The sequence below is a fragment of the Myxocyprinus asiaticus genome, chromosome 34 (assembly GCF_019703515.2).
Source record: "Myxocyprinus asiaticus isolate MX2 ecotype Aquarium Trade chromosome 34, UBuf_Myxa_2, whole genome shotgun sequence".
Classification (NCBI taxonomy): domain Eukaryota; kingdom Metazoa; phylum Chordata; class Actinopteri; order Cypriniformes; family Catostomidae; genus Myxocyprinus; species Myxocyprinus asiaticus.
The window spans coordinates 39496334-39511068 of NC_059377.1; the positions used below are offsets into that span (position 1 = coordinate 39496334).

Sequence of the window (14735 nt, forward strand, 5' to 3'; positions counted from 1 at the left end):
AGCTCTTCATAAGGCTGAGTGACATGATATCTCTGCATTTTAAATAAATGTCATCATCATCTGAACAATTCCACTAGCCCAAGCACTGAGCCAGTTTTGGACGGCTGAAAGCTATCATAATTTAGCATTAAGACCTTAATTTACTTTTTTCCCCCAGATAATAGAATCTGTATGATTTTACAAGATGGCAAAGGCTGAAATCAACCACTCTATGTTCTCTCTCAAAAGTGATTAGAGGTTTGATTAGACACTGATTTCATGCAGGATGAAAATTAAATGTAAACATTCGCAACTTAATTCAAACACTGATGAGTTTGACTAAAATCTCAGTGGGTTTATGATTTAAAGCACAGATCAAAATAGCATCCACACATACTTGCCATGCAATCTAAATAGGGACATAATAAAGAATTATTTATATTGTACATAAAGATAATTATAATTATTACAGACTAACCCAACCTGTACCCCTAAAAAAAAACATCTTGCATTTATAGAATAAAAAAAAGTCTTATTTACATTACGAATAATGTTTATTTTAATGTCATCCCCGGACTCCCTTAAAGGGACGTTTTGTCAGATTTACTTAACTTCTGGGGACAATTTTGTGCCAAAGTATAGCTAAGTAAATACACACACACTTGGAAGGCCTCCAGGTGCAGTGTGACTCATATATCTAGAGTTTGTGGTGACTGTAACCTCCACATCATTCATGTCTTTGGTCTTCAGAGCTTTAAATTAAAGATACCCCAGCCTGAAGGGAAGAAGAGAGTGTGTGTGATAATTCATAGAGTCAACAACAAAGAAAGCAAGAAAGAAAGACAGAAAGACAAAGGCAGACAGAAAGACAAAAAGAAAGAAAAAAGACAAAAAGACAAACAGACAGACAGACAGAAAGAAGAAAGACAGACAGACAGACAGAGAGAAAGACAGACAGAAAAATAAAACAGACAGAAAGAAAAAGAGAAAGACAGAAAGACAGACAGTCAGAGAGATAAAAAACAAAGAAATAAGAAAGAGACAGACAGACAGACAGAAATAAGACAGAAAGAAAGACAGACAGACAAGACAAAACAGACAGAAAGAAAAAGAGAAATCAGAAAGACAGACAGAAACAAAGAAAGAAAGAATGAAAGAAAGAAGAAAGACAGACAGGCAGACATACAGACAGACAGAAAGAAAGAGAGAAAGAAAGAAAGACAGACAGACAGAAAGAAAGAAGAAAGACAGAAAGAGACAGACAGAAAGACAAAACAGACAGAAAGAAATAAAAAGAGAAAGACAGACAGACAAAAAGACAGATAGACAGAAAGACAGAAGGACAAAAGAAAAAGAAAAACAGAAAGACAGAAAGACAAGAAAGAAAGAAAGAAGACAGACAAGAAAGAAAGACAGACAAGAAAGAAGACAGAAAGACAGACAGAAAGACAAAAAAGAAAGTCAAAGACAGAAAGACAGACAGAAAGACAGAAAGAAAGACAGACAAGAAAGAAAGAAAGAAGCAGACAAGAAAGACAGACAAGAAAGAAAGACAGACAAGAAAGAAAGAAGACAGACAAGAAAGAAAGAAAGAAAGAAGACAGACAAGAAAGAAAGAAAGAAAGAAGACAGACAAGAAAGACAGACAAGAAAGAAGACAGACAAGAAAGACAGACAGACAAGAAAGAAAGAAAGAAGACAGACAAGAAAGAAAGAAAGAAGACAGAAAGACAGACAGAAAGACAAAAAAGGAAGAAAGTCAAAGACAGAAAGAAAGACAGACAGAAAGACAGAAAGAAAGAAAGACAAGAAAGAAAGAAAGAAAGAAGACAGACAAGAAAGACAGACAAGAAAGAAAGAAAGAAGACAGACAAGAAAGACAGACAGACAAGAAAGAAAGAAAGAAAGAAGACAGACAAGAAAGAAAGACAGACAGAAAGACAAAAAAGACAGACAGACAGACAGACAAGGCAAAACAGACAGAAAGAAAGAAAGAAGACAGAAAGAAAGACAGACAGAAAGACAGAAAGACAGACAGACAGACAAAAAAAGACAGACAGACAAGACAAAACAGACAGAAAGAGAAAAAGAGAAAGACAGAAAGACAGACAGACAGACAGAAGAAAGTCAGACAGACAGAAAGACAAAAAGACAGAAATAAAAAGACAGACAGAAAGACAAAGACAGACAAAAAGGAAGTAATCAAGGAAGAAAAGGAAAAATAATGCTGGAAGAGAAGCGTTTGAATCTGCGTACTGAAACTTGTGATTTCTGAATGAACATGCTATTGTGCCCTTCAAGTGGAGTCGGAAATATCGTAATTACGAGTTCCGAGCAAATTAATGATCCTGCGAAGTCGTATTAACGAGTGGGAAAGTCGGAATTCTAGATGATATAGTTTTAAATGTGTTTAGGATATTGCTTTTCTTTACAAAAATGCCACAGTTTGTTTTATAGAAATCATTTTACATTTTACCATGGCAGTGACGATCCATGCTTGATTTTACCTGAGGTTACCATGGTCTTAAACCATAAAAACTATGGTACATTTTCATAAGAGCAAATGCAAAATAGAATAAAGGGCTTTAAAGACCTAAATATTTATGGTCAAAGCTAGTTTTGATTCTGTGCAAAATATGTTCTCTCTTAAAGCAAGGATCATTTATTAATTGTTTCCGGAATAAAAATAAAATCCATAATTAAAATAAAACCGTATGTACTTTATTAGACAAGTTTAAAAAATAAAAAGTAGTCAGTTTTAATATTTCAAAATTTAACTAGCCTTATTCAGGGTTTATTAAACTAACCAGAAAAAACTAAGACTTGACTTGGACTTGTGACCAAAGACTTGACTTGGACCTCAGGGACTTGTGAACATGTCTGTTGTTAACAGTAAAGAGCAAAAGCTTGTCTGATAATACAGCAGACAGCAACAGTTGTTAAGGTTGGATTGGTCAGTAAGGATTTTAAGGCGGGGCTTGACGAAGTGTCAAATAAAAAAAATAGCACATACAAAACAAAAGGAAGTGCCCCTGCACATAGCAGGCGAATTCCAATCGAAAGCGATCATTCCTATGCCCTACTCACTACAAAGGACAAAGCTCTTAACGTGGGCTCTCTAAAGAGAGCATGGTATTACAGTTTGAACGTACCCTTCACTAAATGTCTTGATAAAGGGAACTTTGTGAAAAAATATGCTTTCTTTTGTTTGAAACGACTCTTCAAGTGGTGTCCCCTTCCTGAAGCGCCCTTCAAAGGCGCAAAATGCCGTTTGGAAAACGCCCAGTGTCTATATTTTGTCATAGTTAAAGGTGCTTGTAAGGGGGTTCAGTGGAAAGGAGGAGGCGAGAACCGGCTTAATAATATAAATAATAATTTAATAAACAATTTAAACAAAACACATAACTATAAACACACAGTACAGCTGTCTGTAATTCTCTCTCTCCCGAACTGTCGTCCCCGGCCGCCTTTATCCCTCGCGCCCCATCAGGCTGATTGGGGACCAGGTGTGTTTCATTCCAGCCCGGCCCCGCCCTCCTCGGCTCTACACTCCTCCCGGCGTTGCCTCAGGCCGGGAAGCCTTACGAGCCTTACAAGTGCCTTACGCCCCGACTGCCGGCGGGTCATCCCCGCCTTCCTCAACCTGGGAGGAGACAGGAGGGGAAAAAAACAAAACAAAATGGCGAGGGAAAGGCCAACACGGAGCGACAGAGAGAGAGAGAGGAGAGAGAGAAAAAAGAAACTCACCGGTTCTCTGATGCGCCGTCGCGTGGTCCTCGATCACTACTCCACCTTCTCAGGCGGACTGCAGCCGCTCCTCCCCGGGCGGACCGGAGTCAGACCTCCGACCCCCAGCGGACAGAACGCCCCTCCGCATTCCCGGCGTCCCTTGGGGACACTCCTCCGCCCCTGGCAGCGGCCCTACCACTCCAGGCGGTCGGGGAGTCGCTTCCCTCCTCCCCCCGCGGACGGCGGTCTTCTCTCGACCCCTCTGCGTTCCCGGGGGACGGCAGGGCACTCCTCCGCTCCCGGCAGTGGCTCCCTTGCTCCAGGCGGTCGTTCCCCGCGTCCGGGTGGTCGGGCAACTCCGTCCCCCATCGGACGGCAGCGGCGCTCCCCTGGGTGGACGGCAGTGTCGAGGACTCTGTGACGGGAATCCCTCCTCCTTCCTGGGTTTCGGCACCAGTGTAAGGGGGTTCAGTGGAAAGGAGGAGGCGAGAACCAGCTTAATAATATAAATAATAATTTAATAAACAATTTAAACAAAACACATAACTATAAACACACAATACAGCTGTCTGTAATTCTCTCTCTCCCGAACTGTCGTCCCCGGCCGCCTTTATCCCTCGCGCGCCCCATCAGGCTGATTGGGGACCGGGTGTGTCTCATTCCAGCCCGGCCCCGCCCTCCTCGGCTCTACAGTGCTGTAAGTGATTTTAGCATTCTGAAGCTTTCACGTGACTGAGCTGTTGAATTAGCCATGCCCCTCAATCCAAAACCCCGCCCTCCAAAGATACATTTGAAACAACAACTGAGCAAATAAACAGCATTGTTTGTTCCTGTGGCTGTCAAATTCCACAGTGGCAAATAGCGTCCTCAACTGACAAACATTATGAATCACAGCCTCAATGATCTGCTTCAAACGAGCAAAATGACTGAAAGGTGAAAAGCGAACACAAATTTGTTTGCTGTTTACAAAGTCTACAGCTGTCACAGAGACCGATGAGATATCTCAGGACACTTATTTCATTAATATCTTTAAGGGAGTAGGAACATTTTTTGCATACTTTTCCATGGGAAAAAAAAATCGCTTACAGCACCTTTAAGGAAAAGGTTAAAACAGAAAGTCTTTGTACACACAAACACACTCCTCTCACATATCTGACCCTAATCTTCCTCCCCCAGCAATCCCAATCCTTCTTTGTATTGTGTTTTGCCAATGCAACAGAGTGCAGCGTGACTTTCTATTCCTCCTTTATCACTCCTCAACCTTTCCCAGGCCAAAAAGAGGGAAGGAAAACAGGAAAGAAAGAACATTTACATTTATGCATTTGGCAGACACTTTTATCCAAAGCGACTTACAGTGCCCTTATTACAGGGACAATCCCCCTGGAGCAACCTGGAGTTAAATGCCTTGCTCAAGGACACAATGGTGGTGGCTGTGGGGATCGAACCGACAACCTTCTGCTTACAAGTTCAGTGCTTTAGTCCACTACGCCACCACCACTCAAAGAACGACGAAGAGTAAAAACAGCTGAGCAGGAGGACTTCTATCCACGGTTAAGTCGTTTGGAGGTTTGGAGATAGTGAGGGCACGGACACTTTCTCGATGCATGTGTGGTGCTGATAGGAGTATATCACCTTATGCGCCAGAGAAACTAGCACGCAGCCATTTTGAAAATGTTGCCTTTGAACTTCCGTTCTAGTGGTTCTATATAGATATCTATGGTGTTGATGTCTAAGTATAATTAGCTAGAGAAGTGGATTTACAGGTTACAGAGTTGTCAAAAGCTATCATGAGTATTTTAAAGTGTTCAGGGGATGTCATAACAACTGGAAGCAGAGCAGGAGATTTTAAAACAAGAGTACTTCATTCACAAATACACAAGATCCTACCTTTAAGCTGTGGATGTAGCTACTGATGTGCCTCTGTGCTCATGAAACTCCAAGAGACAACACAAAGTCATTAAAAATATCTCATTCGACACCTCTGACCATCTTCTCATGTCATTCACCCATCGTGTTATAGTTAAGGCAAGCAGATATTTTAAGCGTTAATCCGGGATGGGGGGAGGGGTGCAATTATATTTATACACACCAGTGTTGGGTGTAATGCATTACTAAGTAAATTATTACTGTAATTAAATTACTTTTTCATTGAAAAACCTAGCATTTTCACGTAGTAAAGGGGTGGAGTAGACTCACACCATCAACTCTTGGTGAAAGATACTTTCTGTGCTCCCACACGTAATCCATTTTGATCGACTCTTCTCAGTAGCTTCAATAAAAACAGGTAGTTAGATGACAAAATTCAGAAGAGCTGAGAGCAGAAAAGGGGCGGGCTGCAAATGGTGAATAAGAGGGGAAAAGAGTGAAGACCTTTCCTGTTGGGGAGTCGCAGTCAGACACTGTTAGTCAGCCGGCAGAACTGATTCCTTTCAACTCCTCAAGATTCAAACATTCAGAGATGTATCGAGTTTATATCCTGCAGCGTCTGTGTGCCCTGTCACTCAACTCTTCCCTCTCTCTGGCCTCTCATTATTTCTCTTCTTTCACTGTTCATCTCCTTCTTATTTTGATTCATACTTGACCGAATGCAGATTTTTATGGATTTACATTTATATTCTTTCACTCCGTCCACCTCAGATTCTTTGTATCTCTCTTTCTTTCTTCTGAAAATAGTGTTGAATTATGTATTGATGAGGGGAGATAAATGGAGGTAGATGGATAGAAGCCACTGTGTCTCAGATGTGCTGTTCTTAATTCCTACATTTTTTCAGAATTCAGTTTTGTTCTCTGTTGTGACTGAATAATATTTGCTGAGGTTTGGTATTTTGCTCAGGTGAGAGTGATTTAGCACACTTTTTACTGTGTTTTTACAATTCTTTTAGTGTCTGGCCTATCAATGGACACACATACTCCCAAACACACTTTCTCATCTGCATATACAGTTGTGCTCAAAAGTTTGCATTCCCTTGGAGAACTGGTAATATATGTATCATTTTTAAAGAAAACGTGAGTGAGCAGGCAAAACACATTTCTTTTATTTCTTATGGGATTCATATTCAACTGTAGGTTATAACAGAATGGCACAATCATTAAACAAAACATGGAAACAAAGAAAAAAATTAAATGACCCCTGTTCAAAAGTCTGCATACCCTTAATTCATAATACTGTGTATTGCCCCCTTTAGCATCAATGACAGCGTGCAGTCTTTTGTAATAGTTGTCTATGAGGCCCCAAATTCTTGCAGGTGGTATAGCTGCCCATTCGTCTTGGAAAACGCCTCCAGGTCATGCAAAGTCTTTGGTCGTCTTGCAGGAACCGCACGTTTGAGATCAGAGTGGCTCGATGATATTAAGGTCAGGAGACTGTGATGGCCACTCCAGAACCTTCATTTTTTTCTGCTGTAACCACTGGAGGGTCAACTTGGCCTTGTGCTTTAGGGTCACTGTCGTGCTGGAAAGTCCAAGAGCGTCCCATGAACAGCTTGCGTGCAGAAGAATGCAAATTGTCTGCCAGTATTTTCTGATAACATGCTGCATTCATCTTGCCATCAATTTTCACAAGATTCCCCATGCCTTTAGAGCTCAAACACCCCCAAAACATCAGTGAGCCACCACCATGCTTCACAGTGGGGATGGTATTCTTTTCACTATAGGCCTTGTTGACCCCTCTCCAAACATAGCGCTTATGGTTGTGACCATAAAGCTCTATTTTGGTCTTGTCACTCCAAATTACAGTGCGCCAGAAGCTGTGAGGCGGGTCAAGGTGTTGTCAGGCATATTGTAACCGGGATTTTTTGTGGCATTGGCGCAGTAAAGGCTTCTTTCTGGCAACTCGACCATGCAGCTCATTTTTGTTCAAGTATCGTCGTATTGTGCTCCTTGAAACAACCACACCATCTTTTTCCAGAGCAGCCTGTATTTCTCCTGAGGTTACCTGTGGGTTTTTCTTTGTATCCCGAACAATTCTTCTGGCAGTTGTGGCTGAAATCTTTCTTGGTCTACCTGACCTTGGCTTGTTATCAAGAGATCCCCGAATTTTCCACTTATTAATAAGTGACTGTACAGTACTGACTGGCATTTTCAAGGCTTTGGATATCTTTTGAAATCCTTTTCCATCTTTATAAAGTTCCATTACCTTGTTACGCAGGTCTTTTGACAGTTCTTTACTGCTCCCCATGGCTCAGTATCTAGCCTGCTCAGTGCATCCACGTGAGAGCTAACAAACTCACTGACTACTTATACACAGACACTAACTGCAATTTAAAAAGCCACAGGTGTGGGAAATTAACCTTTAATTGCCATGTAAACCTGTGTGTGTCACCTTGTGTGTCTGTAACAAGGCCAAACATTCAAGGGTATGTAAACTTTTGATCAGGGCCATTTGGGTGATTTCTGTTATCATTATGATTTAAAAAGAAGACAAATTTATTATGTGATAATAAATGGCTTCATATGATCACTATCCTTTAATAAAAGACAGGTTTTTTTGTTGCATGATCAGTCATATTTTCAAAATCAATGCCAAAATTTCACAATTTCTGCCAGGGTATGCAAACTTTTGAGCACAACTGTATACAAATCATCTCTAGGAATCGAAGGTTTCATGTGACAAAATTTTCCCCAATAACATTTCACAATAAGGAAACCATTTCAACTGTATGCTTTATTTAAATTGATTACAGTGAATATGTTATAAAATGCTTTACAAATCATTATTAATTTGCAAATTCCAAAGTTACAAATGGTTGAAATTTGTTTTTTATTTGTAATTAAACCAAAAAAGTTAAGTATAGTTTAAATCTATTTACAAATCATTATTAAACTGAAAGAATTTCAAAGTTACAAATTGTTGAAATATTTTTTTTAAATTGTAAATAAAATAAAAAAGTTACAAATTGTTTAAATCTATTTCTGAATCATTATTAAATTGAAACAGTTAAGTTTTATAGAATATTTTTAACTTGAATACACATTTTAAAAATCAAAAGTTATGAATTGTTTAACATTTTTACAAATCATTATTCAATTGCAAATTCCAAAGTTACAAATTGTTTAAATCTATTTCTGAATCATTATTAAATTCAAACAGTATAGTTAAATAGTTTTTTATTTGTATATATATTTTAAAAAAAGGTATGAAATATTAAAATCTATTTACAAATTATTATTAAATTGCAAATTCCAAAGTTTTAAATATGTAATAAATATGATTTTTTTTTTATTAAATAAAAAATAGTTTTGAATAGTTTAAATCTTATTTATTGAAAAAATTAATAAATTGAAAGAATTTTAAAGTTACAAATTGAAAATCTATTTTCAAATAATTATTAAACTCAAACAATTCCAAATTTGCAAACTGCTTCAAACCATTATTTCCAACTTGTTATTTAAAGATGGCTGTATGCGATTTTTTTCATGGAAAGTTATGCAAATAATTGTCCTACTCCCTTAAAGATATTAATGAAATAAGTGTCGTGAGATATCTCACCAGTCTCTGTGACCGCTGTAGACTTTGTAAACAGCAAACAAAAATGTGTCAGCGGACCCTTGACATTGATGATTTTCACCTGTCAATTATTTTGCTCATTCTCATAGTATTGTAATTGCAGCAAATTGTTGAGGCTTAATGCCATTTTTAAGCCATACTGTTCATAACAGTTGTCTGTTGAGGGCGCTATTTTGCTGCTGTCGTTTTAAACAACCGTTTCTGCATGATGCTCTCAATAAAGCTCATTTGTAATCTTTGGAGTGCAGGGTTTTGGAAAGAGGGAGCGTGGCTAATTCAACGGCTCAGTCTCTTGGAAGTAGAACGGCTGAAATCGCTTACAGCACCTTCAAATCAAAGGTATTCACAATCTTTTATGTATATGTGTACTGTGTGTAATATGTGAGAAAGGTCCCAGGAACTGACTTCCATCACATACCGGCAGAGAGAGAATGTCCAGCTTCAATCTGTATGTGTTAATCAGCTCTTTTAGTTCATTCCCTAATGACTGCATGTGTCCAATTGGATTTTGCTTCCGCATTTTGACCAAGTGGGTTGTAATGAGACGGGATTGCCAAGCTGTCTCTATAGCAACAAAGCAAGCTGTAGATGCTCAGACACTTAAACTGTTGTCAGTGTAAATATTCATGAATGCAATCTCTAAATAAAAAAAAATAAAAAACTTTGGACCATTCAAAAAAGAAAAAAATAAATCTTGAGATTTTCAGTAAGAAAGAATAAAGCTGAGGTCATGTGAACTGAAATGTCACCAACAGTTTAGACTTTTGCTACAATTCAAGGGATTCAGCACCATGGACAGAGACACACACACATACAAACTTTAGTACCATTGACAAAGATCACCTCTCATTCTCCAAAGAGCCAAAGATGCATTATCCAAAAATCATGTGGCCTCTTCAAATCTCACAAGCAGATTTGAAGTTCTCCTTTGTCCTATTTTACCAATAGGAACTGTTCAAATAGGAGAAAGACGCAGGGTAGAGACAAATATATTTAAACTCAGTTTTTCACAATTCCTGACATTTAATCATAGAAAACATTCCCTGTCTTAGGTCAGTTAGGATCACTACTTTATTTTAAGAATGTGAAATGTCACAATAATTGTAGAGAGAATTATTTCAGCTTTTATTTCTTTCATCACATTCCCAGTGGGTCAGAAGTTTACATACACTTTGATAGTAGTTGGTAGCATTGCCTTTAAATTGTTTAACTCGGGTCAAACGCTTTGGATAGCCTTCCACAAGCTTCTCGCAATAAGTTGCTGGAATTTTGGCCCATTCCTCCAGACAGAACTGGTGCAACTGAAACAGGTTTGTAGGCCTCCTTGCTCGCACACACTTTCAGTTCTGCCCACAAATTTTCTATCGGATTGAGGTCAGAGCTTTGTGATGGCCACTCCAATACCTTGACTTTGTTGTTCTTAAACCATTTTGCAACAACATTGGAGGTATGCTTGGGGTCATTGTCCATTTGGAAGACCCATTTGCGTCCAAGATATAACTTCCTGGCTGATGTCTTGAGATATTGTTTCAATATATCCACATAATTTTCCTTCCTCATGATGCCATCTATTTTGTGAATTGCACCAGTCCCTCCTGCAGCAAAGCACTCCCACAATATGATGCTGCCACCCCCATGCTTCACGGTTGGGATGGTGTTCTTCGGCTTGCAAGCCTCACCCTCACCCTGAACGTGGTACCTTCAAGTGTTTGGAAATTGCTCCCAAGGATGAACCAGACTTGTGGAGGTCCTCAATTTTTTTCTGAGGTCTTGGCTGATTTCTTTTGATTTTCCCATGATGTCAAGCAAAGAGGCACTGAGTTTGAAGGTAGGCCCTAAAATACATCCACAGGTACCCCTCCAATTCAGTACACCACCTATCAGGAGCTAATTGGCTAACTGTCTAAAGGCTTGACATAATTTCCTGGAATTTTTCAAGCTGCTTAAAGGCACAGTTAACTTAGTGTATGTAAACTTCTGACCCACTGGAACTGTGATATAGTCAATTAAAAGTGAAACAATCTGTCTGTAAACAATTGTTGGAAAAATTACTCGTGTCATGCACAAAGTAGATGTCCAAAACGACTTGCCAAAACTTTATTTTGCTAAAATTAAATCTGTATATACAGTTGAAGTCAGAAGTTTACATTCACTTAGGTTGAAGTCATTAAAACAAATTTTTTAACCACTCCACAGATTTCCTAACTGACCTAAGACAGGCAATGTTTTCTACGATTAAATGTCAGGACTTGTGAAAAACTGAGTTAATGTATTTGGCTAAGGTGTATGTATGAACGTGAATGAATGTTACATTTATATAGCACTTTTCTGACACCACACTCAAAGCGCTTTACACAGTGAACAGGAGACTCTCCTCAACCACAACCAGTGTGCAGCATCCACCTGGATGATGCGAGGGCAGCCATAGTGCGCCAGTATGCTCACCACACACCAGCTATTGGTGGAGAGTAGAGTTATAGAGCCAGTTGGTGGATGGGGATCTTTAGGAGGCCATGATTAAGAAGGGCCACTGGGGGGAATTTAGCCAGGACACCGGGGTTACACCCCTACTCTTTACAAGAAGTGCTGTAGGATTTTTAATGACCACAGAGAGTCACGACCTCAGTTTAACGTCTCATCCGAAGGACGGTACCTTTTTTACAGTATAGTTTCCCCATCACTATACTGGGGCATTAGGACCCACACAGAGCACAGGGTGAGCACCCCCTGCTGGCCTCCCTAATACCACTTCCAGCAGCAACCTTAGTTTTCCCCAGGAGGTCTCCCATCCAGGTACTGACCAAGCTCAACCCTGCTTAGCTTCAGTGGGCAACCAGTCTTGAGCTACAGGGTGATATGGCTGATTTTTTGTGTGTGTGTGTGTGTGTGCGCGCGCGCGCGTGCGCGCGAGAGAGAGAGAGAGAGAGAGAGAGAGAGAGAGAGAGAAAGAGAGAGAGAGAGAGCGAGCTGAGGACATCAAAAGTGATTTAGTAGCACAAGTGATCCCCCTCTGGCTTTCCTGTAAATTTCGGGAACCCTGCTGGACTCGCCCGCACTTGCATGCACCAGAGAATGCACAAGCAACACTCACATGAAACACACATTTGTGTGTCAGATAGAAGCATATTATTCATCACACAGCCCTAGCCATAACCTAACGATTTTTTATTTTAATATTTCTTAATAAAAAAAAAAAAGCACATGTGGCAACTTTAGTTTAGTTTTTTTTTGCTTTGGCCCCTTTTGCTCCCTGTTGAATGTTTTTATATTAATTAGACGTTAATTCCATGACGATATTTTTTATTTTTTTTTTCAAATAGAAAAGCAGCTATATAGAACAAACATTTACCATTTTGTGTCATTATTATATCACATTATTATGCATAGTCCATCGCATTACCACACAAAATATACACAGAAATGAGATCCCAAATGTTTTCCAATTTGTCCGACAAACTTTATCATTCCCGGACATGTTGAGTGGCACCAAAATTTCTAAGCGGAAACTCTGCTGTGAAGACTTGTATAGTTTGTTGAGCTGGTTGAAATGCATAATACAGGGGTTGGGTGACAAATATATAGAATAGAACAGAGTGTGTAGCTTGTGGATAAAATTCCTACCTTGACATGGTTGTATTCGTTCTTGTTGGCGTCAGTGCCGGCAGGCTTATTTTCAGAGCATGGCTTTAGGACCTGTCGCAGTGGACTGGATACTGGCAGACCTGTTACACTGATACCATCTGAAAACACACAACAATATGCAATAACAATAGATATGTACACCCATGAATACAGCAGCCATAGGCCAGATAGAGAGCGAGAGAAAGAGAGAAAGAGAGAGAGAGCGAGAGAGAGAGAGAGAGAGGTAGAAGGCAGAAAGGAAAGGGAGATTACTATCTTCCATGACTTATTTGCGGAGAGGAAGGCATTATACACCTACAATTCCTCAAATTCCGAACAGGCATATTAGGAGGAGATGAGTGGATGTGAATATCACTCAAACCCTCTCCTCTCTATCTCTCTTTCCATCCACATTTCTATCTCTGAGCTCATCTGTTTGTCCAGCAGTTAATGCTCGGAATAAAAATCCATAACATGACAGTTTGAAAGATGATGAGGCGGAAAAACTAAGGCTGCAGCGGCTCTGTAGAAAACAGTCAGGTGGAGTTATTTTATCTTCAGTGCACATATGGCAACGGCATAAACTCACAAACGCACACACAAATTCATTCAAGTGGGAAACATTCAGGCTATTTTTAGTAAGAGGACATAAATATGAGGAATGATACTTTCATCAAAACAGACTGCCCTGGCTCTTGGGACAGTCTGCAAGCGGGCAAAAACATAAAAACACAAAACTCGGAAATACAAATCTCCTGATGCACAACATCATCTATAAAGCTCTACACATACATATAAGTAAGGTTAGGTGATACAGTATATACTTACATTTGAATTTGGTAGACATTTTATCCAAAGCGACTTACAGTAAGCATTTAAGATTCATTGTTTTAAATGAACATGTGTTGGAATGGGAAACGAACCCATGATTTTGGCATTGCTAGCGGCATGCTCTAGTTGAGCTACCGGTACCCTAATTTTCACCATGATTATGCTATTAATATCAATTTAACCAACACTGTGAATATTTATGGGATCTTTATCAGCCCATGAAGTTTCCAAATAAATGCGTTATTAAACTACATTTGCGATCCTTCTTTGTTTCGTGATTAGTATGAAATAATTTTAATAGCGTCTCTGATTTAAACTTCAGTAGCAAAAATTGTTGTTAAGAGTTGATAAGTTTGATTTATTTCTGTGAATCAGTTCAAACGGTCCATTTCGGTGAACTGATTCAAATGTCTGATTCAATCATTCATTTGCATTACAAATTAAAAATGTCAACGGAAGAACCAGCATTGCATTTTTCATGTATTCAAATGTTTTAGTAAACATTATTTGTAGGTAAAAATGTATGTTTATTAATAATAAAAAATATATATATACACTTTTATTGCAGTTTCTATTACTTTGTATTGTTATATTGGCGCATATGAATAAAATTATTACCTTTTATTCTAGCTTGCATTTAGTTAGTGACAAAGTGTTCAAAACATGACTTTTTTTACAGTTTATTATTATTATTATTATTATTATTATTATTATTCAGTTTAGTCTCTTCATGGTTCCGCTGACTGAAAACAAATCATACATCATGTACATATAAAAAGTCAAAATATAATTTTTAGCTATATCGCCTAGCCATACAAACTACTAAAAACCGTCTACCATCTTCACCTTTTGTTGAACTCACATGAGTGCCTTCTGTCATGCTTTATCTCAATTTAAAAGAAATTAAAATAATAAATAATAGCTCAGTGTCTGGCAAAGCGTGGCATCTGTATTTTCTGAGAAAACGCACAGGCACACAAAGGCATTGCGCTCTAATTGTAGGTGTTTCTATAGTGCTGACATTTCTGGATTAACCTGCTCTGCCATCGTCATAAGCAGATTAATGAGG

The 14735-nt window shown here is 39.0% G+C and overlaps 1 protein-coding gene across 3 annotated transcripts in view; it reads right to left on the reverse strand.

The window, feature by feature from the left end:
- The window catches only part of LOC127425128 (trafficking protein particle complex subunit 9-like), a 290373-nt gene that overhangs the window by 152898 nt on the left and 122740 nt on the right, over positions 1-14735 (reverse strand). For all 3 annotated transcript variants that reach the window (XM_051670795.1, XM_051670794.1, XM_051670793.1), the window contains one exon: positions 12836-12954. In XM_051670795.1, coding sequence (XP_051526755.1) covers positions 12836-12954 — 119 coding nt within the window. The remainder of the gene's footprint in view (positions 1-12835; positions 12955-14735) is intronic.